General features: G+C 46.3%; 2 protein-coding genes across 2 annotated transcripts in view; one reads left to right on the top strand and one right to left on the bottom strand.

The window, feature by feature from the left end:
- Nucleotides 1-20,254, bottom strand: part of TMEM126A (transmembrane protein 126A) — a 29,175-nt gene extending 8,921 nt beyond the window's left edge. Inside the window, exons 1-4 of the mRNA XM_077451407.1 lie at nt 20,072-20,254; nt 15,301-15,419; nt 9,814-10,007; nt 1,780-1,894 (exon numbers count right to left, since the gene is read on the bottom strand). Of these exons, the coding sequence (XP_077307533.1) occupies nt 1,780-1,894; nt 9,814-10,007; nt 15,301-15,419; nt 20,072-20,074 (431 nt within the window). The 5' untranslated portion in view covers nt 20,075-20,254. The remainder of the gene's footprint in view (nt 1-1,779; nt 1,895-9,813; nt 10,008-15,300; nt 15,420-20,071) is intronic.
- A 207-nt stretch (nt 20,255-20,461) lies between these two features.
- LOC143927097 (uncharacterized) overlaps nt 20,462-24,583 on the top strand; it is a 377,460-nt gene continuing 373,338 nt past the window's right edge. Inside the window, exon 1 of the mRNA XM_077451051.1 lies at nt 20,462-21,149. Coding sequence (XP_077307177.1) covers nt 21,131-21,149 — 19 coding nt within the window. The 5' untranslated portion in view covers nt 20,462-21,130. The remainder of the gene's footprint in view (nt 21,150-24,583) is intronic.

Raw genomic sequence — 24,583 nt, 5'->3', positions numbered from 1 at the left:
TTTTAGGAACTTATGGACACAGCTAAGCTATCTAAACATTTATTGGACTGCTCAAAGTCCATCTCAACACATGTTAGAAAGCTGTGAAGTTTGTGCAAAACTGAAATATTTCAAAGTACCTACGATCTTTTAGAAGTCATTCAAATTATATGTGATATGTGTAGGTCACAAAAAGAGATATTATAAATTTTAGTATCTAACGATCTAAAGAACTTTGTCATAAAGAAATTATATATGAAAGTGTGATTATAAGTAGAAGTGTTTAGAGATAGAGGATAGATATAGAGAAAAATAAAAATCTCTCTCCAATATATATATATATATATATATATATATATATATATATATATATATATATATATATATATATATATATATATATATATATATATTCCTTTCTAAATGAACTAACAATTTAATAGATATACATATACACACACAAATTATACACACACATATATATATATATATATATATATTTTTTAACCATTTTATACAATGGGGATTATTCTAAATCATGTTAAGCGTATTTTCTATTATATCGGTTACTAGCATTTATGAACACTAGAGATATATTCGTTTAGAACATATATAAAAAAAACGAATGCAAAATTATAAAAATAAAAAATATTAACTTAAAGAGATAAACACCAAACACATGTGAGACACCTGGTGGTTGAAGATGCCATTACCTTTATATCATTAGACTTCTGGGAAAGGTTATCATTACATTTTGCCTGCCAATGAGGAGGGAACACATACCTTTTGGGCAGAACTTAGTATAATGTTATGATCTTATTGTTCAAGAGGATATTTAATAAGTAAGAGAGATTACATGGGGGGAGCTCAGGGACACACCCTGAGGGGGGCACTGGGAGACTCCCAGACGAACTGACACTGCATATTTTAACATTCATCAAATTCCTGAACCGCCATCTTAAATCCTGGGAACCAGCAATGCACACTAATAGCCATTTTGGAATGGGTAAATATGCCATGTCGATTATATCTTGTATGTTCTCTTAAATATTGAAGTATTGAATATTCTATTATTGAAAATCGTTCTCCCGAATCAATAACCGCCTTTTAGATTTTTTTTTCCTCTAAATTAAATTTTTCATTATAGATTTCTTTTTGCATAGATGCCACTTTTATTGACAAACGTCTAATTTATTTCACGTTGTTAACCACTTACTTACATGCAGTATAGTAACGGTTGGATGTGTGAAATACAAACGTTCTGTTCAAATGTCAATTATCGAAAGGTTATTGATTCGACTGAGAAGTGATCTTGGTGATATTACGTCCAAGGTACTACGCCCATTTTGAGGGTGTTGCCATTAATTTTCAAGGTGTTCATGTGACGCAATCGATATTTTAATTTCATGTAAATATTTGCTGTTTGTCAACCAATAAATGTAACTATTTTGTATGATCACTTGTCTCCGTGAATAAGTTTCACATGTATGTGTCATATAGATTGATTTTGTATCTTAAAAATACCTTCGTTAAAAATTACTTAATACTGTGCGGGAAAATGTCCTTAAATAGCACAACAAAACTCATTGGACTCACAATGTGGGCAGCTCTCAATAAATCTCTATTATGACTGTAAGGTCTCATGGGGTAGGAGAGATTAGATTGCTTGATCCCCAATTCAAATCAAAGTTGAGATCCAAGTACTGACGACCATAGCTTGGGTTCAGGAACTCTTGGGGCATTTTGTTGTGAAACTTTGCCCAAAACAAATTCGCTTGAAAATGAAAAGTACATACTTACCGAGGTACCAGCATCAAATTGACATAACCAGCCAAAAGAATTGGAGCCACACCACCCATACAAATCCCGATATAGCCGCCTCTCATCACAGCACATGAAGCACAGGTCAAAGAACCTGTAAAGATATATATATATATATATAAAAAGAAAAAAAAAAGAAGGAAGATCAGTACAGCATTACAATAACCAAATAGGAAAAAAAAAACAAAAAAAAAACACAAATGCGTGCGTGAATCTGGAATTGAAGCGCCACAACCATGAAAAATTTTCCAAATCGGTTTATTTCTGCGATCACATGGTAAAGGGCCCGCTGGGAAAGGCCCTTTGCTGATCGAGGTCGAGGTCGAGACAGTGCGAGAACGGGAGAACATACATGGATGCCCCCCCCCCCCCCGACATTTAGCATGGGCACCAAGTGGTTAATAGGACAAACCGTTTACAAAGCCAACTCTCTGCATTGTACCTGGACTTGAATATTAACCACTTGACCTCCGGAAGATTTGCCCTCCCCCCTTCCATAACCAGGACATTTTTTGCTATACGGCACTGCACTACTTTAACTGATAAATGGGCAGTCACGCAGCGCTGTACACAAGAAATTTACGTATTTTTTCCCACAAATAGAGCTTTCTTTTGGTGGTATCTGATCATCACTGCGGTTATTTTTTGCACTATAAACTAAAAATAAAATAAAAAAAATAACTGAAATTTTATTTAAAAAAAACATTTTTTGTAAATATTTTATTCTATCTTTTCATGTGACAACACTGAAGAAATGACACTTTGCTACAATGTAAAGTAGTGAGTGTACAGCTTGTATAAAACAGTGTAAATTTTCTGTCCCCTCAAAATAACTCGACACAGCCATTAATGTCTAAACCGCGGGCAACAAAAATGAGTACACCCCTAAGTGAAAAATGTCCAAATTGGGCCCAGTGTGTCAATATTTTGTGTGGCCACCATTGTTTTCCAGCACTGCCTTAACTCTCTTGGGCATGGAGTTCACCAGAGCTTCACAGGTGGCCACTGGGAGTCCTCTTCCACTCCTTGCTTCAGTATGTCATACTACATGTTGGAATTTATGGTTCCCTCGATGAACTCTAGCTCCCCAGTGCCGGCAGCACTCATGCGGCCCCATGACACTCCCACCACCATGCTTGACTGTAGGCAAGACACACTTGTCTTTGTACTCCTCACCTGGTTGCCGCCACACACGATTGACACCATCTGAACCATATAAGTTTATCTTATAGCAAAAAATAAAATATTGAATTTTTTTTCAAAATGGTCACTCTTGTTTATAGCGCAAAAAATAGGATTTTTGTACTCACCTTAAAATCCTTTTAGCTGGAGTTCACTGACTGACACAGCTCCTTTATTCTTGACCATCGGGTTGTTACGCCACCTTCAGGAGAAGACTAGGCAGAACATGTACAAAAAACAGAACTTTCTAGTTCCACCCAAGGGGCGGTCCCTTCAGTAACAACCCCCCAGCATGCTTCCTGCAGCCTCAGTACGTCAACAAGCTGTATAACGTAATCAATAAGAGGGGAGGGTGCTGTGTCAGTAAGTGAACTCCAGAGAAAAGGATTTTTTATGGTGAGTACAAAAATCCTATTTTCTCTTACGTTAACTGACTGACACCGCTCCTTTATTCTTGACCATCGGGACGTCCACAAGCAGTATCATAACGAGGGGTGGGAAACAGCATAAAAGAACTTCGCCCCCATCAGAAGTGCTCCCTAACAGGGGAGACACCACCTTATCTAACCGCATCAGAACTTGCGGTAACAATGCAACAGTGCATTATACTCAAAGGTAACTGTATTTTCTTTAAAGAGAAAAGGGAGTGCCGAACTGCAGCATTACAGGCCGCCTGCAAAAACTTTGCGGCCAAAGCAGGCAAACTATGCACTTACATTCACTCTGTAGAATTTGGTAAAAAATGTAAACGGACGTTTAAAATCGCCGCCTACACACCAGAGCGACCGACACTCGATGTCGGAAGCCCAAGAGGCCCCAATTGTGCTGGTGGAATGGGCCTTGGCAGGAAGGGGAGCACCTGTCCCTTCAAGGCGTAGGCCTGTACCACATCTGTCTGATCCACCTTAAAACGGTCAACGAGACCGACATACCTCTTTTTCGGACCAGCTACCGAAACGAACAGAGAATCTAACTCCCGAAGGGGAGCCGTGGCAGACAAATATATCTTTATAGAACTGACCACGTCCAGGGAATGAAGGGCCACCTCTTAGGATGTGTCAGTTTAGGACACAGAGATGGTAACACAATATCTTCATTGATGTGGAATGCCGAAACCACCTTCGGCAGAAAGGAAGGTTGTGGATGTACCACCACCTTATCCTCATGGGTAACCATATAGAGTGCAAGACAAGGCCGCCAGTTCCGAAACCCTCCTAGCCGATGTAATGGCCACTAGAAAGACCACTTTCTGGGAAAGAGTCAATGGAATTTCCCTGATGTTCTCAAACAGCGGTTTCTGAAGCGCCGATAATACCAGCTTCAGATCCTACGGGGGTAACAGTGTACACACCGGAGGAACTACAAGTCAGACCCCCTGAACAAAAAAGTGCTCACTAGAGAGTGAGATGCCAGGGGGGGTCGCTGAAAAAAAAAAAAAAAAAAAAAAATAAGACAGCCAAGGCTGATATTGGTCCTTTAATGGTGCTTAAAGCCAACTTCTGGTCTACTCCTCGCTGTGGCAACAGCAGGATCCTGGAAACTGAATAGGTGCACTGATGCCATCCTTTCTCCTCACACAGAGCTGTATGCCTTCCAGGTACTACGGTAACTCTTATTCGAGAAGAAGATTTCTGTGCTCCCAACATAGTTGAGATCACAGAGTCCGATAGGCCTCGGTACCTTAGCATCTGGCTCTCAACATGTTAAAACAAGATGGAGAAATCGGACCTTGACACAGAAGGTCCTCTCGCAACAGCAGTCACCTTTGCAACCAGGCGTACTATATCAGCACGTCAGGGACACCGAGGCATTACTATTACTGGAACCCCCTCGGCCTCCACTCTGTGGAGCAAACGTGGTAGTAGCTTTATTGGATGAAAGTCGTAGATCAGTCGGTACTGATCCCATGGAACCACCAGCGCGATTGACGCATCATGCCCAAGGATCTCTTATCCTGGATATGAATCTTGGCCCCCTCCCGATTGAGACGGGAGGCCAGGAGATCCACGTCTGGTGTGCCCCACCGCGGATACAGTAGCCTGAACATCTCTGGATGCAACGCTCATTCTCCTGGGCCCAGCATCTGGCAAATTAGGTAGTCTGCCTGCCAGTTTCTAACTCCTGGGATGTAAAAAGCCGACATGGCGTGTCGCTCTGTCCACTGAAGGATGTGAGCGACCTCCCGTGCTGCAGCCAAGCTACTTATTCCTCCTTGATGGTAGACATATGCCACCGTCGTGGCGTTGTCTGAACTGATCTGACGCCCTCGTAGTCTCATTGACTATGTGGAGAGGCAAAGCCTGATCGCTTGGAGTTCAAGCACATTGATCGGCAACTTCTGCACCCGACCAGAGACCCTGGGTCGACTGTACTCCCAGTACTCCACCCCAGCCAGTCAAGCTGGCGTCTGTTGTGATCACAATCCAAAACAGAGGTAGGAACGACTTCCCGGATCGAAGTGCCGAGGACCTCAGCCAAAGCAGGGAGTCCCTGACTGACTGGCTCCCCTGAATCTGCCGATCCAGGGATAACGGAGATTTGTCCCATTTTGGCAATATCTCCTTCTGCCAGACTCTGGTGTGAAACTGGGCATACGATACTGCCTCGAGGGAGGCCACCATGAGACCCATAACACGCATGCAGAAACGCAGCGGTTCAGCCATAGTTTTACTGCGGCTCGGAGAGTCTGCCGTTTTGTCTGAAGGGAGAACACTCTCGCTTCCATGGAGTCCAGCGGTAAGCCTAGGTACTCCAAGCGCTGAATCGGTATGAACGACTTTTTTTAGGTTAAACAGCCACCCAAATTCCTGCAGGGTTTGCATGGTGATCGCAACATCCTCCTTTAATTCTGAGGCGGAAGATACTCTCAGAAGGAGATCGTCCAGATAACCTGCGATTCCGCATTGTCTCAACAATGCCAAAATTGGAGTCAATACCGTGGTAAAGACTTGAGGTGCTGAAACCAAGCCAAAAAAGGGGAGCCACAAACTGGTAGTGGGCTTCCCCAACTGCATTTCGCAGAACCCTCTGATGCCTGAGGCATATGGTATGTGCAGGTACGCATCCTGGAGACCAAAGACGCCAGGGTGTCCCCTTGATGGAGTGCAGCGACTACTGAGCGAACAGATTCCATTCTGATCCTCTGTACTTTAACAAAGCAATTGAGGCCATTAGGTCCAAGACTGGACGTACCCCATCCTTTTTGGGGACTATAAACAGATTGGAGTAGAACCCCTGAAACTTTACAACTCCAGAACAGGCACTAGCACCCTGCGGCTTAGCAGGTCCCATACTGCCTCCAATAGGGCCTCCCAGCGAGCCAGGAGTAAGGGTATGCTGGAGGGGGAAGAGTCTGTTTGGTGGCCAAGTGAGGAACTCTATCTTGTAGCAAGAGGAAATCAGTTTGCAGACCCATTGGTCAGATAGCCGAGAGGCCCACCAGGCTGCAAACTCCCGAAGGCGACCCCCCACCTGTATGACGGGCGGGGGCAAACCTTCATGCAGTAGCACTTTTGCTCGCAGGCTTGAGGTGCCAGGGACGCTTTTGTCCCTCAGAAGTTGTCCTGTTGGGCTGGGAGCGTTTAGCCAAAGTCCCGAATGGATGAAAAAAACCTCTTTTGAGCAGAAAATGAGGGCCCTTGCCTGTGGCGAGGCTCCTTAGCCTTCCTGGCCTGTGGGAGCAAGGTACTCTTCCCACCTGTGACATTCTTAATGATGTCATCCAACGAGGCTCCAAAGAGCCGCTCACCGAGGAAGGGTAGATCCATCAAGGCTTTTTTAGATGCCTGGTCCACCAACCAGCATTTCAGCCAAATCAGGCGCCTCAGCACCACTGCTGACACCGAAACCCTAGATAGCAGAGGAAGCTTATACAGAGCCGCATCCCGAGCATACTTAAGACCGTGCACTAACTGGTCTGCTAGTCCCACGCAGATGGGAGTAGCCTGCTGCTTCTCCAATTCGCGGTGCAAAAGCTTGTCCATTCCATAAAGTGTCTGCGACACAAGTGCTGTGGTCAGTACTGGTCGTATTGCTGACCCCCCAACTGTAAATAAGGAACGAGCCACTGCCTCGATTCCGGCCCGTGGGGTCCTTAACCACAGGAGCCCCCTCTACCGAGATCGCGGTTACCTTATCTAACCTGGATACGGCGGGGTCCACGACCGGAGGAGCCGACCCTTATTGCAGAAGGCCCTCCACAAGGGGGCAACGCACCACCATGCTTTTTGGGACCGAAAGGGTCCGTTGCGGTTGCCCCCATTCTTGTATATGAACTTATTGAAATAAGTCAGTTACAGAAACACCTTAGGTGGACAGGCTGGCTTACAGGACCCAAAAAGGGACCACTACTGCAGCAGAAGGACCTGCTGTATCCTGATCTTCAGGGCATCACGCACAGCTGTGATAAGTGCTCCAACTAGTGCTTTTCTTGCGAAGACCCGGACGGGGACTCACCCTCACTGTCCGATCGGTCCTGGTCAACGTCATCTGAAATGACAGAGCAGGGGCCCAAGTCTGCGGCAGAGCTCTCCCTGGAGGAGGGGGGGCAGGGGTCACTTTCTACCCCCCTGCGCCCGCACACCGCCTCCACCCTGGCAACAAATTTTTTCAGGACCGCCGACAAGGCGTCCAAAGGCACTGCACTGTTTTCAGACAAGCCGGTTGCAATTGCAGGGAGTTAGGGGGAAGAAACATCAGTTTCTGAAGCCATGCTGACCCACCCTGTCTGCCACCTGTTGGGGACTTAGGACAGGTGTATAGTCCCACCCTCCTAGCTGCTGCAGGCTGAGGGGCCCCCACCGCAGGACTCACCGCCCTGACTGAGTTCTGGGCCATTCAGCTGAGAAGAAACCGCGCTGTTCTGAGCCTCAGGGACCAGTGCTGGGCAAAAAAACGGAGCTGGGCTACAACAAAATGGCCACCGAGCGTCCATTTTAAAGGACATAATCATAGGGAAAATGGCTGCCGAACTACAGTAAAATGGTTCCTGACCATGCTTCTCCCTGAGTCACACCAAACATGGCTGCTAAACAACTGTACACAGAGAGAGACAGTGAAAAAAAACAGAAAATGGCGGCAGAACAGCGCTATAACGATCAGCATGTGCAGACCTCCAGACACCCAGTGGGGAGACAACAGACACCCAGTGGGGAGACAACAGACACCCAGTGGGGAGACAACAGACACCCAGTGGGGAGACAACAGACACCCAGTGGGGAGACAACAGACACCCAGTGGGGAGACAACAGACACCCAGTGGGGAGACAACAGACACCCAGTGGGGAGACAACAGACACCCAGTGGGGAGACAACAGACACCCAGTGGGGAGACAACAGACACCCAGTGGGGAGACAACAGACACCCAGTGGGGAGACAACAGACACCCAGTGGGGAGACAACAGACACCCAGTGGGGAGACAATAGACACCCAGTGGGGAGACAACAGACACCCAGCACAGCCCCCCACCCAAGACGAGAGCCCTTTTGTGGTTTGATAAACTGTATCATCTTCCGGGAATCGGCTGCGCCATCTTTGGTATTGATTTCTCTGTTGTGGACATAATTTCCGCCCTTTCTCAGTTCCCCTGATGAAAGCTTGTGCATGCTCTATTGCCACAGCTGCAGCTGCTTGCTCGTATGGCATACACTGGTTCACTCCACCTGTGTGACGTCTCACAATCACACGGGAGAACCAGGAAGTTGGAGAAGGGCACACTATCGCGATGCTACTGTGACGTTTACAGGGGAAATAAATGACCCGGCATGCTAAGGATACAGAAATGGGCCATAGCACAGACATAGCGTGCCGTAAAAGAACAGACAGACTGCGCATGTGCCGATCACGTCATAAAAGATTACAGAACAGATTGTGAGAAGATTATACAAGTGAAGTTTTACAGGCAGCAATCAGTAACATTAGCAATGTAGATTGCAACGAGCCAAAGTATAACTAGAGGGTTTACAAACACTTTAAGGGGGCAAATCTTTCTGGTCCTTTAGTGGTTAAGGTTTGAGATGTTGGGCATCTATTTACTCGATTATACCAAAACAACTGGGTAATTTATTACATTTCTGTGCCCTAAAATTAATTTTAGTACATGTCTTACTGAAATGTTGCATTTCCTAGATCTCTGCGGTAATATTGCGTGACATAAAAAAAATTGGAATTACCACTGTTTTATTCTCTAGGGCAGGGATATGCAATTAGTGGACCTCCAGCTGTTGCAGAACTACAAGTCCCATGATAGCAAGACACTCAGTCTTGCAACAGCTGGAGGTCCGCTAATTGCATATCCCTGCTCTATGGTGTCTGCTTTCAGAAAATAATATATAATGTTTTTTTTTTTTGTTTTATCAAATCTTCAGGGCTAAAATGATTTTGTTAAACATGTGCAAACAGAGCTCTAGTAGAGGATGGTGGCTGTGAAGAACCTGCTCACAACCAAAGAGTATGTAAACATGAATTCAGTATATATATATATATATATATATATATATATATATATTTTTTTGCAAGTATGAGGGAGTGCAGGACAAATGTATAATTCAAAGTGCAGCTTTTTTTTAAAGAGGGGGGGGGGGGAGCAGTTTTGTCACCATTCCCCCTTTATTCTGAGTCCACTTCCATGCTCTGCTGATGGAATGATGCCCACAATCAAACAGCTCTTTGCAAGCCCAAGGCATCATGGACACACCCGTTAAGGGTGTGTCATCCAACCAGCCATGGCATCTTTCATATTACTATTCTCACAGATTACCATAAAAAATAAAATAAAAAAAATTACAACAATAAAAGCATAAACCATGTTTAGCGTGTGAACGGTACAAACCTTCTAAGAGGGGTTGGGTTACAAGCAGTTCATGATATAAATTGGTGAACAGAAAGGGTACTGTTGTGACTGGCAAACCAGACAGCAGGTAATATCTCCGGACTTTCAGCGCTCTTCGGAAAAAGTTGTGAGCCATCAGCCCGCACGCGAATGAATTTGCAGCCATGAATGAAGATGCATAATCGAAGAAAAACCTGCAAGGGAATTAGAAATGTTAAAGCAACTCTGTTACCAAAATGAAAAAGGCAAAAAAAAAATAAAAATAAAAAAGGTCCCCCACCCACACAAGAAGGCTGTAAGATACTCAATCAAGTGTGCACCGATCGCTGCAACTGAGAAATGCCCACCGCAGAAGGTATCTGCATGTTCAACCTGGAAATTAGTTTATTGTAAATAACATGATGTGTCATTTGTAACTATATATAGGTACATGTAGGAATCCATTGATTATCCTATATGCAGGTGGGGGGGGGGGGGGGGGGGGGGGGGGTTTGTTTAGCTTTGCCACACAATGCTTGTATCATGCCAATTCTATTTTAATGCAAGTCTTCCATATAAAGTCTGCCTAAAAACTACAATCAATTCACTGATCTCCCCTAGTTACAAAAAACCGGAAGCTGTCAGGCGAAGGTGCCCATGTATAAAAACATCGCTACATATTACATATTTCTACACTCGCCGGGAGAGAGTAATAAATTCTAGAGCCATCATTCACAGTTCACTATAAACTGATGACCTGTATGGACTTCAATCATTTTTTTTTTCCAGCTATTAAATCTTCTGCCCTTCTGGTTTTAACTTTGGATAGTAAAACATTTTTTTTTCTGCCAGTAAATACCTTAAACAGCCCACTTCCTGTTTCTTATCTGGTAAAAAGCCTAGGCCAATGACATCATGCACAGCTCTCTCTCTCTCAGGAAGGGGGGATAAGTCATAAGAGGGCCAATAAGAGCTGCAGAACTGGATGTGGTTTCCTGCGAGTCTGTAAATCCAGGAAGTCAACAGGCTGCAGCTGCATATTTGGCAAGTACAGAGAGTGTGTGTGTGTGTGTGTGTGTGTGTGTGTAAACAGGTTTTATATAGCACCAACAGTTTGCTACAACATGAGGGCAGACATTACAGCTACATTACAATTTGGTACAAGAGGAATCAGAGGGCCCTGCTCGTTAGAGCTTACAATCTAAAAAGGAAGGGTCAATTTGATACAAAAAGGTAATAGCTGTGGGGGGATGAGCTGATGGAAGTAAAACAGTGTTAGACGCAGGATAGGCTTCTTTGAAGAGAGGGGTTTTCGGGGATTGTCTAAAGATGGATAGATTAGGGGACAGTCGGACAGATTGGGATAGGGAGTTCCAAAGGATGGGAGAAGCTCTGGAGAAATCCTGGAGGCGAGCATGGGAGGAGGTGACAAGGGAGCTAGAGAGCAGGATGTCTCGGGATGACCGAAGAGAGCGGCTTGGTTGGTATTTTGGGACTAGGTTAGTGATGTAGCTGGGGGCAGAGTTATGGATGGCTTTATAAATCATTGTTAGTACTTTGAATTTTATTAGTTGGGTGAGTGGAAGCCAGTGGGGGGATTGGCAGAGAGGGGTGGAGGACACTGAGTGGCTGGTAAGGTGGATGAGTCTGGCAGCAGCATTCATTATGGACTGAAGGGGGGATAGTCTATGTAAAGGTAATCCAATGAGGAGGGAGTTGCAGTAGTCGAGGCGAGAGATGACCAGGGAGTGAATCAGAAGCTTGGTGGTGTCAGTTAAAAAGGGGCGTATTCTGGAAATGTTGCGGAGGCTAAGGCGGCATGATTTGGACAGGGCTTGTATGTGGGCCTTAAAGGACAGTTCGGAGTCTAAGTTTACCCCTAGCACCCTGGCATGTGGGAACGGACTGATAGATGTGCCATTGATCTTGACAAAGAAGTCAGGCGAAGGGGCACGTGGGGGAGGAAATATTAAGAGCTCGGTTTTAGATAGATTAAGTTTGAGGAAGTGGTGTGACATCCAGGCTGATACATCTGTTAGTAAATCAGTGATGCGTGAGGAGATTGATGGGGTGAGCTGAGGGGCAGAGAGATAGATTTGGGTGTCATCAGCATATAAATGGTAGTGAAAGCCATGGGAGGCTATCAGCTGACCCAGGGAGGACGTGTAGATCGAGAATAGTAGAGGTCCAAGGACAGAACCTTGGGGGACCCCAATGGAAAGGGGAGTTGGAGAGGAGGAAGTGGAGTTGTAAGTGACACTGAAGGTGCGATGAGATTGGTAAGATTCAAACCAATGGAGAGTGCAGCCATGGAGACCAAGCAAATTGAGTTTTTTCAAAGGCAGCAGAAAGGTCCAAGAGTAAGAGTATGGAATAATGACTGCTGGTTTTGGCCGTTAGTAAGTCGTTAGTGAGTTTTAGGAGGGCAGTTTCTGTGGAGTGCTGTGGGCGAAATACAGACTGAAGAGGATCAAGGTGGTTATTTTCAATGAGGTGGTTGCTCAGTCGGTTGTAGACTAAACGTTCAAGGAGTTTGGAGGCAAAAGGGAGTAAAGAGATGGGTCTTAAGTTGTTAAGATTGGTAGGGTCTGAGGCCTTTTTTGGTATGGGAGTGACTAGTGCATGTTTTAGAGGGTTGGGGAAGATGCCAGTAGAGAGTGAGAGGTATATACAGTGCCTTGCGAAAGTATTCGGCCCCCTTGAACTTTTCAACCTTTTGCCACATTACAGGCTTCAAACATAAAGATATAAAATTTATAAGTGGGACACAATTGTGAAGTGGAACGAAATCTATTGGATTTTTGAAACTTTTTTAACTAATAAAAAAATGAAAAGTGGGGCGTGCAAAATTATTCGGCCCCCTTGCGTTAATACTTTGTAGAGCCACCTTTTGCTGCGATTACAGCTACAAGTCGCTTGGGGTATGTCTCTATCAGTTTTGCACATCGAGAGACTGAAATTCTTGCCCATTCTTCCTTGCAAAACAGCTCGAGCTCAGTGAGGTTGGATGGAGAGCGTTTGTGAACAGCAGTTTTCAGCTCTTTCCACAGATTCTCGATTGGATTCAGGTCTGGACTTTGACTTGGCCATTCTAACACCTGGATACGTTTATTTGTGAACCATTCCTTTGTAGAGTTTGCTGTATGTTTGGGATCATTGTCTTGTTGGAAGATAAATCTCCGTCCCAGTTTCAGGTCTTTTGCAGACTCCAACAGGTTTTCATCCAGAATGGTCCTGTATTTGGCTGCATCCATCTTCCCCTCAATTTTAACCATCTTCCCTGTCCCTGCTGAAGAAAAGCAGGCCCAAACCATGATGCTGCCACCACCATGTTTGACAGTGGGGATGGTGTGTTGAGGGTGATGAGCTGTGTTGCTTTTTTACGCCAAACATATCGTTTTGCATTGTGGGCAAAAAGTTTGATTTTGGTTTCATCTGACCAGAGTACCTTCTTCCACATGTTTGGTGTGTCTCCCAGGTGGCTTGTGGCAAACTTTAGACGAGACTTTTTATGGATATCTTTGAGAAATGGCTTTCTTTTTGCCACTCTTCCATAAAGGCCAGATTTGTGCAGTGTACGACTGATTGTTGTCTTATGGACAGACTCTCCCACCTCAGCTGTAGTTCTCTGCAGTTCATCCAGAGTGATCATGGGCCTCATCTCTGATCAGTCTTCTCCTTGTCTGAGCTGAAAGTTTAGAGGGACGGCCAGGTCTTGGTAGATTTGCAGTGGTCTGATACTCCTTCCATTTCAAAATGATCGCTTGCACAGTGCTCCTTGGGATGTTTAAAGCTTGGGAAATCTTTTTGTATCCAAATCCGGCTTTAAACTTCTCCACAACAGTATTACGGACCTGCCTGGTGTGCTCCTTGGTCTTCATGATGCTCTCTGCGCATTCAACAGAAACCTGAGACTATCACAGAGCAGGTGCATTTATACAGAGACTTGATTACACACAGGTAGGTGGATTCTATTTATCACCATCAGTCATTTAGGACAACATTGGATCACTCAGAGATCCTCGCTGAACTTCTGGAGTGAGTTTGCTGCACTGAAAGTAAAGGGGCCGAATAATTTTGCACACACCACTTTTCAGTTTTTTATTTGCTAAAAAAGTTTAAATTATCCAATAGATTTCGTTCCACTTCACAATTGTGTCCCACTTGTTGGTGATTCTTCACAAAAAATTAACATTTTATATCTTTATGTTTGAAGCCTGAAATGTGGCAAAAGGTTGAAAAGTTCAAGGGGGCCGAATACTTTCGCAAGGCACTGTACATACATACATACATACATACATACATACATACACACACAAAGTGGTTGGAGGGAAGCTTCAGAATGGCAAAGATGTTTTTATTACAAATTATGTAAGCAGACTGCAATTCCTCTTTAACCCCTTGGAGCCAGCCCCTTAGGCCAAATTCACATATGTGCAGCTGCGATTCACAGCATAGGGTCTGGTGCGTCTGTGTACACAGGTTCAGGTGTGATTCTAGTTCGAATTTTTACCTGAATTCACACCCAAAGATGCACAGGACCCTTCTGCAATCTGAACCGCGGCCATCCCAGACCTGTGTGTACCATCTACATTGAGAGCCAGTTTACACTCGCCTTTCATGCGAATCTCCACATCCAATTCACATATATGTGAACCCAGCCTTAAGAGGTTTAGAATGTCACGGGGCTTAAGGTCATATAACTGCCATGATTGGCTGTCATGGCGCTCATGTAATCAGGAAACTCCCGATGGCAAGCAGCGATCAGGAGCTTTCCGTTAGCTGCAGGGCTCGTGCTCTAGGAACAGCTGATGTAAAAATTTTACAGGTCCTTGCTGGGCTCTATGATCTGCCAGTGGAAACGCGTGCTGGTCGATAAGGGCTCCTGGTGGGGACAGGAGATCCCAGTAAAGAAGCAGAAGGCGCTGTCCCCCTGCTTGTAAAAGCAATCCTGCAGCTAATTTGCCACTAGGATTGCTATTTGCTTTTACAAGAGAGCCAACCGCCATTTCTAAAAAAAAAAAAAAAAAAAAATATGGTACCGGGATGATGGCTGCAGGCATCATTCTGGTAGAACTACCTAAAGTCCAGTGACTTGGCAAGTAGTTATTCTGTGCCATTCGGGAACCTAGGACCGCTACAACCTGTTCTGCCAGCTGAGGACTTTTCCTTCCCTTCCCCTGTGACAAATGAAGCTGGAATCAACGAGGATTTAGTTACTTCCAGTTTTATTTACTGGCTGTTACCAGTTTGGCAAGCATCTGATCAGACTGTTCTCAGACGGTCCTTAAGCCCGGCAGAGATCTTCCGCACCTCTGTGCACACATGTGAAACATCATTCTGGCCTAGGTTCCTGCAGCACCAAAAAAATAAGCAACATAGAAACATATAAAAAAAAAATATATCTAAATATCCAGTGGAGGGACGGGACTGGAGTCAGGTACACTCTCATTTTCTTTAGGGGTGAGGGTATGTTGGCATAATAAGAGTAGAGTAGTGGAAACTTACTTTTCAAGCCGAGGGAGATTTTTATGATTCTGATAGAGGAACTGGCTGATGGACATGGCTGGCTCCTTTGCAGAGGTTTGATTGGTATCACCATCACTTTGTTCTTTCATGTTGTCACCCTGAAACCAGCAGACATGCCGATAAAAAAAATAAAAATAAAGATTATGGCTGAGCAATAAATCCTAAAATGACTATCAAAGCCGATATAATAATAATAGGAAATATATTAAATAGCTCCCTACAGTCCTTTTGTAATCAAACCCCTTTAGGACCTCATTAAACCTTTTGCTGCCACCACCGTACATCATACATTGGCAGCAGCGGGGAGTTTTACACACAATCTGACCGCTCGCTGTCAAATGGAAGTGATTGGAAGGCTGTACAGCCACCCGATCGCTTTCACACACCCGAGGAACAACAAAAGTAGCAATATGAAGTAATATCAGCCGCACTCCTCTTAGCTCCTCTTTCTTTATTTTTTTTTTTTATAATCAATGAATGGACGCCATGCACAAATGTCTACCTTGCTGGATGCATTTCACCCCTCCTGGCTTGCTTACAAGGATAGGGGGAAAACGATTTCAAGACTGCACATAATTTTAAGGCTTGACATGTTGGGAATCTATTTACTTGACAGAATACCATCTTTTATATTTTGCTAAAAAATTGGTAAAGGGGCACATGTAAGAAAGGACGGGGACCCCCCCCCCCATTTAGATCAGGGACCCCCTCCCGATCCAAAAAAGGAAGGGGGACCCCCCCGTTTAGATCAGGGACCCCCTCCCAATCCAAAAAAGGAAGGGGAACCCCCCCCCCCCACACCGATCTGAGAAAGGAAGGGGACCCACCCCACGATCTGAGAAAGGACGGGGACACCCCCCTCCACGCAAGAAAGGACGGGCAGGGACACCCCCCTCCACGTAAGAAAGGACGGGCAGGGACACCCCCCTCCACGTAAGAAAGGACGGGCAGGGACACCCCCCTCCACGTAAGAAAGGACGGGCAGGGACACCCCCCTCCACGTAAGAAAGGACGGGCAGGGACACCCCCCTCCACGTAAGAAAGGACGGGCAGGGACACCCCCCTCCACGTAAGAAAGGACGGGCAGGGACACCCCCCTCCACGTAAGAAAGGACGGGCAGGGACACCCCCCTCCACGTAAGAAAGGACGGGCAGGGACACCCCCCTCCACGTAAGAAAGGACGGGCAGGGACACCCCCCTCCACGTAAGAAAGGACGGGCAGGGACACCCCCCTCCACGTAAGAAAGGACGGGCAGGGACACCCCCCTCCACGTAAGAAAGGACGGGCAGGGACACCCCCCACACACGCAAGAAAGGACGGGCAGGGACACCCCCCACACACGCAAGAAAGGACGGGCAGGGACACCCCCCACACACGCAAGAAAGGACGGGCAGGGACACCCCCCACACACGTAAGAAAGGACGGGCAGGGACACCCCCCACACACGTAAGAAAGGACGGGCAGGGACACCCCCCACACACGTAAGAAAGGACGGGCAGGGACACCCCCCCACACACGTAAGAAAGGACGGGCAGGGACACCCCCCCACGTAAGAAAGGACGGGCAGGGACACCCCCCTCCACGTAAGAAAGGACGGGCAGGGACACCCCCCTCCACGTAAGAAAGGACGGGCAGGGACACCCCCCTCCACGTAAGAAAGGACGGGCAGGGACACCCCCCTCCACGTAAGAAAGGACGGGCAGGGACACCCCCCACACACGTAAGAAAGGACGGGCAGGGACACCCCCCACACACGTAAGAAAGGACGGGCAGGGACACCCCCCACACACGTAAGAAAGGACGGGCAGGGACACCCCCCACACACGTAAGAAAGGACGGGCAGGGACACCCCCCACACACGTAAGAAAGGACGGGCAGGGACACCCCCCACACACGTAAGAAAGGACGGGCAGGGACACCCCCCACACACGTAAGAAAGGACGGGCAGGGACACCCCCCACACACGTAAGAAAGGACGGGCAGGGACACCCCCCACACACGTAAGAAAGGACGGGCAGGGACACCCCCCACACACGTAAGAAAGGACGGGCAGGGACACCCCCCACACACGTAAGAAAGGACGGGCAGGGACACCCCCCACACACGTAAGAAAGGACGGGCAGGGACACCCCCCACACACGTAAGAAAGGACGGGCAGGGACACCCCCCACACACGTAAGAAAGGACGGGCAGGGACACCCCCCACACACGTAAGAAAGGACGGGCAGGGACACCCCCCACACACGTAAGAAAGGACGGGCAGGGACACCCCCCACACACGTAAGAAAGGTCGGGCAGGGACACCCCCCACACACGTAAGAAAGGACGGGCAGGGACACCCCCCACACACGTAAGAAAGGACGGGCAGGGACACCCCCCACACACGTAAGAAAGGACGGGCAGGGACACCCCCCACACACGTAAGAAAGGACGGGCAGGGACACCCCCCACACACGTAAGAAAGGACGGGCAGGGACACCCCCCACACACGTAAGAAAGGACGGGCAGGGACACCCCCCACACACGTAAGAAAGGACGGGCAGGGACACCCCCCACACACGTAAGAAAGGACGGGCAGGGACACCCCCCACACACGTAAGAAAGGACGGGCAGGGACACCCCCCACACACGTAAGAAAGGACGGGCAGGGACACCCCCCCACGTAAGAAAGGACGGGCAGGGACACCCCCCCACGTAAGAAAGGACAGGCAGGGACACCCCCCCACGTAAGAAAGGACGGGCAGGGACACCCCCCCACGTAAGAAAGGACGGGCAGGGACACCCCCCCCCACGTAAGAAAGGACGGGCAGGGACACCCCCCCCCACGTAAGAAAGGACGGGCAGGGACACCCCCCCCCACGTAAGAAAGGACGGGCAGGGACACCCCCCCCCACGTAAGAAAGGACGGGCAGGGACACCCCCCCCCCCCACGTAAGAAAGGACGGGCAGGGACACCCCCCCCCCACGTAAGAAAGGACGGGCAGGGACACCCCCCCACGTAAGAAAGGACGGGCAGGGACACCCCCCCCACGTAAGAAAGGACGGGCAGGGACACCCCCCCACGTAAGAAAGGACGGGCAGGGACACCCCCCCACGTAAGAAAGGACGGGCAGGGACACCCCCCCACGTAAGAAAGGACGGGCAGGGACATCCCCCCACGTAAGAAAGGACGGGCAGGGACATCCCCCCACGTAAGAAAGGACGGGCAGGGACATCCCCCCACGTAAGAAAGGACGGGCAGGGACATCCCCCCACGTAAGAAAGGACGGGCAGGGACACCCCCCCCCACGTAAGAAAGGACGGGCAGGGACACCCCCCCCCCACGTAAGAAAGGACGGGCAGGGACACCCCCCCCCACGTAAGAAAGGACGGGCAGGGACACCCCCCCCCCCCACGTAAGAAAGGACGGGCAGGGACACCCCCCCCCCACGTAAGAAAGGACGGGCAGGGACACCCCCCCACGTAAGAAAGGACGGGCAGGGACACCCCCCCCACGTAAGAAAGGACGGGCAGGGACACCCCCCCACGTAAGAAAGGACGGGCAGGGACACCCCCCCACGTAAGAAAGGACGGGCAGGGACACCCCCCCACGTAAGAAAGGACGGGCAGGGACATCCCCCCACGTAAGAAAGGACGGGCAGGGACATCCCCCCACGTAAGAAAGGACGGGCAGGGACATCCCCCCACGTAAGAAAGGACGGGCAGGGACATCCCCCCACGTAAGAAAGGACGGGCAGGGACATCCCCCCACGTAAGAAAGGACGGGCAGAGACATCCCCCCACGTAAGAAAGGACGGGCAGAGACGCCCCCCCCCACATAAGAAAGGACGGGCAGGGACACCCCCCCCACGTAAGAAAGGACGGGCAGGGACACCCCCCCCACGTAAGAAAAGATGGGGAGAGACACCCCCCCACGTAAGAAAAGACGGGGAGAGACACCCCCCACGTAAGAAAAGACGGGGAGAGACACCCCCCACGTAAGAAAAGACGGGGAGAGACACCCCCCACGTAAGAAAAGACGGGGAGAGACACCCCCCACGTAAGAAAAGACGGGGAGAGACACCCCCCACGTAAGAAAAGACGGGGAGAGACACCCCCCACGTAAGAAAAGACGGGGAGAGACACCCCCCACGTAAGAAAAGACGGGGAGAGACACCCCCCACGTAAGAAAAGACGGGGAGAGACACCCCCCACGTAAGAAAAGACGGGGAGAGACACCCCCCCACGTAAGAAAAGACGGGGAGAGACACCCCCCCACGTAAGAAAAGACGGGGAGAGACACCCCCCCACGTAAGAAAAGACGGGGAGAGACACCCCCCACGTAAGAAAAGACGGGGAGAGACACAACCCCCGCCATGTAAGAAAGGATGGTATATACACTATATCTCCTCTAATAGTATATACAGTACATCTCTCCTCTAATAGTATATAAAAGTATATCTCTTCTAATAGAACCGGTATATACAGTATATCTCTTCTGTCTGTTATTCTCAGGAATAGAAAGGACTGGGACACCACCCCATGTAAGAAAGGACTGGGACCCCCCCCCCCCCCCTCATGTAAGAAGGGGACACCTGATGTAAGAGATCTCTTTGATGGGGACACCTGATGTCCCCCATCAGATATATAATGATATCACCTTACATGAGCTCAGAGCCTCCAGCAAAGTCTCCCCATACACCGTTTACAATGCTACTAACGTCATTCTGCATAGTGACGCGGTCTCCTTAACACCCAGCAGCCCTTACCATCACACAGGCCGATCACCTCAGCCTCCTAGGTTCCCGGTAAGTCTGGCCTCCGCCCGTCCGCCGCTCCTTCCTCCAGTTTCACCTTCAGCGTGCCTCTCCACTGGGCGCCGCCATGGTGGCCGGTCAGCTGACCGAGCGCCAGTGGCCACGTGACAGCCCGGACCAGCGGCGCGCACAGGGGGAGAGACAGAGAGAAGCTGCGTGTGCACCTGACATGACCCCGCCCCCTCCCGCCTAGTGTGTGTTACATGACCCCGCCCCTCCAATGTGACACATGACCCCGCCCTCTCCCCCTTCAGTGTGTGTGTGTGTGTGTGTGTGTGTGTGTGTGTGGCATGACCCCGCCCCCTTCCCCTCCAGTGTGTGGCATGACCCCGCCCCCTTCCCCTCTGTGACTGTGTGTGCTGAGCGGAGGGGAGATGATGATCTGCTGCCCCCAGACATGCCTGATCCTTCCCACCGGCCTGCCATGGCTGCCTGGAGCAACGATTGGCTCCCCCACCTCCTAATCCCTTCTCTGCCAGGCTGCATGGCACCCCTGTAACCCCTCCCCCTCCCTGCAGCTGGCACACATTACACACACATAGGATGAGCTGGTGACTGGCACCACTGGCATATCACAGCCAAGCAGTGTCTGTGTGCCCCCCCATCCCCCCCCGTCTCCTCTCCACCCCGAACCCCTCTGCTGCCAGCCCCCCGGGGGGGCAGTGCCTTTGCTTGTCACCCCACCACCATGACTTTATCACAACTTCTGCAGATTTTATTTATTTACTATCCAGATGCCAATATTTTATTTTATATGCAGATTTTTTTTTTTTGATCTGGTAAAATAATTCAATAAATGTGGTGTCAGCCTTCCTCCTGGATCTTTAATCCTCCGGTGACTACACTGCTAAACATTCCTGTCTCTTCCTTTCCCGGGGTCACTCGGCTCCTTCTGCTGGACTTTGACTTACATTGGCATTGACTTTAATACAGACCTGAACTACTCCTGGTTGTACCTACCTCTGTGTCCTCCACAGCAGCCAGTGAGGAGTCCGAGGAGTATTACTAAACATGCCAGTGAGGAAGAAAGGTGGGCTTTTCATTACTTACCCTTTCCCTTCTGCGCTTATCCTGCTTTCTGCAACAAAAAAAAAATGTATTTTATTGTCTGTTACTTTATTTTTTAATTTGTATTTTTATGTTCTTACTGGGATTTTTTTTCTGTTATTTAATACTATTTTATTCATATTTTTTTTCTATATTTTATTACTAATTATTTTAGATTTTTTAATTTGAAAGGTAATTGCTTTTTTTTCTATTTTTTTGTATTATACCTTTTTTTGCAGTTATTTAATATTGTTCACTGTTTTTGGTGTTCTTATTTTGTTTTTATTTTCAGGGGTAATGTTTTATATACTATATAATATACTATACTATACACATACATATTATACACAGTTTTTCCATTTATTTTCATTTATTACAGGTACTTATATAGCACTGTCATATTTTACACAACACTTGTATATTCACATCAGACCCTGCCCACGTATTATACTTTGTTTGCAATTATTTATCGCTATTTTTTGATGTTCTATATTCTAGAATTATTTTTGAAAGGGTAATATACGACTTTTCACAGTTTTTCTATTTTATTGCAGTTATTTATTTCTTACATTTTTTTTTTCATGTTCTATATTCTATATTTAATATACTATTTTTTCACAGTCTTTTTCATTTATTTTAGTTATTTTACACAGCGCTTGTACATTCACATCAGGCCTTGCCCTCGCTTTATACTTTGTTTGCAGTTATTTATTATTTATCACTATTTTTTGATGTTCTACAATTAATTGAATTGTTTTTTTGACAGGGTAATGTGCAATAAACTACTTTTCACAGTTTTTCTATTTTATTAAATTTATTTTTTTGCAGTTATTTATTATTTATTGCTATTTTTTCATGTTCTATATTCTATCATTAAAGAATAACTAAAGGCAAAACTTTTTCTTTAGTTTGGGACGAAATGGAGAGGGATTAGAACTTTATTATTTATTATTTTTATTTATTTTTTATTATTTTTCACATTTATTTTTGTGTTCTTTTTTCTTTTGTTTTTCTCTTTCAATAAGTTTTTTTTTTTAATTGAAATTTTTTGAGGAATACAGTGTGTAACTGTGATCAGATATTGGGATAAAATTGTATCAACAATGATTTGCTAGTTTGGGACAAAATGGAGAGGGATTAGAACCCCTGTCATCAGACCCTGCCCTCATTTTATACTTTGTCTGCGGTTATTTATTATTTATCACTATTTTTTGTTCTACAATTAATTGAATTATTTTTTGACAGCGTAATGTGCAATAAACTACTTTTCACATTTTTTCTATTTTATTTTATTTATTTTTTTTGCAGTTATTTATTGCTATTTTTTCATGTTCTATATTCTATAATTAAGGAATAACTAAAGGCAAAGCTTTTTCTTTAGTTTTGGACAAAATGGAGAGGGATTAGAACTTTATTATTTTTTTATTATTTTTCACATTTATTTTTGTTTTCTACATATATATATATATATATATATATATATATATATATATATATAACATTTTTCTTTCTGTTTTTTGTTTTTCTCTTTCAATAATTTTTTTTTTTTTATTGAAAAGTTTTGAGGAATACAGTGTGTAACTGCGATCAGATATTGGGTTAAAAATGTATCAACAATGACTTGCAAGTCAGTAGCAGTTTATACTGTATGTACATAAAATAGAGAACGTATGGCGAATAACAAAACATTTAGCGTAACGATGAGCGCAATAATCACGCTGTAACAGAAAAACAATATGGATAACAGGAAATGGAATCTGCGCACCTTTTAGGCTCCGTTTCCACTAGCGCGACTTGTCATGCGACTTTGGACACACAAAGTCGCATGACAAGTCACAGCCCATTGATTTCAATGGCTCCCGTTCCAATTTACGAGACTAAGGCCCTGTACACACGGTCAGACATTCCGACGACAAAATCCATCAGAGTTTTTCAGACGGATTTTGGCCCAAACTTGTCTTGCATACACACGGTCGCACAAAGTTGTCGGAATATCCGATCGTTCAGAATGAGGTGACGTAAACCACCTACAACAGGACTATAAAGAGGGCAGTAGCCAATAGTTTTCGTCTCGTAATTTATTCTGAGCATGCGTGGAACTTTGCCCGTCGGAATTATCTACACACGATCGGAATTTAAACGATCGGATTTTGTTGTCGGAAAATTTTAGATCCAGATCTTCAAACTTTGTGTGTCGAAAATCCCGATGGAAAAAGTCAGATGGAGCCCACACACACACACGATCGGAATTTCCGACAACATGATCCGATCGCACATTTTCCGTCAGAAAGTCCGACCGTGTGTACGGGGCATTAAAGTTGCAGTGACTTTGAAAAAGGTTCTAGCACTACGTTGATGCAACTTTGAGCCAGAGACTGTAAAGTTGGATCAAAGCTGTACTCAAAGGCGCACTCTAAATCACGCAACTTTGGGGTCGCAATAGTGGAAACGTAGCCTCAATGTGTGTGTGTTTTTTTTTTTTTTTTTTTTTGTTAATGGTACTGTTTAATGTACTATTTCTTCACCATTTTTCTGTTTTATAACTTGCGCACCTATTATTATTTATTCTTTTTTATTATTTATTTATATAGTAATTGTTATTATAATTCATTATTATTATTTTTTTTTTTTGTGTAATTTGTTATCATTTTCTTTTAGGAAATGTTTAATGTACTTTTCAGATTTTTTTTTACGCTGTTTGGGCATTACACTTTTTTTTTTCTATTAGTGTTAAAGCTAATGCTTAGACCCCTTTCACACTGCGGCATTTTTCAAGCGTTTTATCATTAAAAAAAGCGCCTGTAAAGCGCTTGAAAGAAGCCTCATCTGCAGTCCCAATGTGAAAGCCCAAGTGCTTTAAGAGCCCTTTCACAATGTCAGCGCCCGAAAAACGCTCATAAAGCGCAGCTCAAACTAGCAGCGCTTTACCAGCGTTTTTCGAGTGTTATTGGGGCGCTTTTAACCCCTGCTAGTGGCCAAATAAAGGGTTAAAAGCACCCACAAGACGCTGCTGCCAAAAGCGTTTTTCAGGCGCTTTTCAGGCATTTTACAGGCGCTTCCCATTGATTTCAATGGGAAGGGGCACTTTAGGAGCGTTGTATTCACCGCTCCAAAAGGGCTGCAAAGAAGCTGCTTGCAGGACTTTTTTTGACGCCCTGCCAGCGCAGCGCCTCAGTGTGAAAGCACTCGGGCTTTTACATTGGATTGCAGTTGCGGCTTCTTTCAGGCGTTTTACAGGCTCTTTTTTTAAAGCTAAAGCGCCTGAAAAACGCCCCAGTGTGAAAGGGATTTCAGTGTGAAAGCACTCGGGCTTTTACATTGGGATTGCAGTTGCAGCTTCTTTCAAGCGCTTTACAGGCGCTTTTTTTTAACGCTAAAGCGCATGAAAAATGCCAGAAAAATGCCCCAGTGTGAAAG

The sequence above is a fragment of the Lithobates pipiens genome, unplaced genomic scaffold (assembly GCF_037356315.1).
Source record: "Lithobates pipiens isolate NorthernLeopardFrog02 unplaced genomic scaffold, aLitPip1_a1.2 Scaffold_23, whole genome shotgun sequence".
Taxonomy (NCBI): domain Eukaryota; kingdom Metazoa; phylum Chordata; class Amphibia; order Anura; family Ranidae; genus Lithobates; species Lithobates pipiens.
This window is presented reverse-complemented; position numbering and strand designations above follow the sequence as displayed.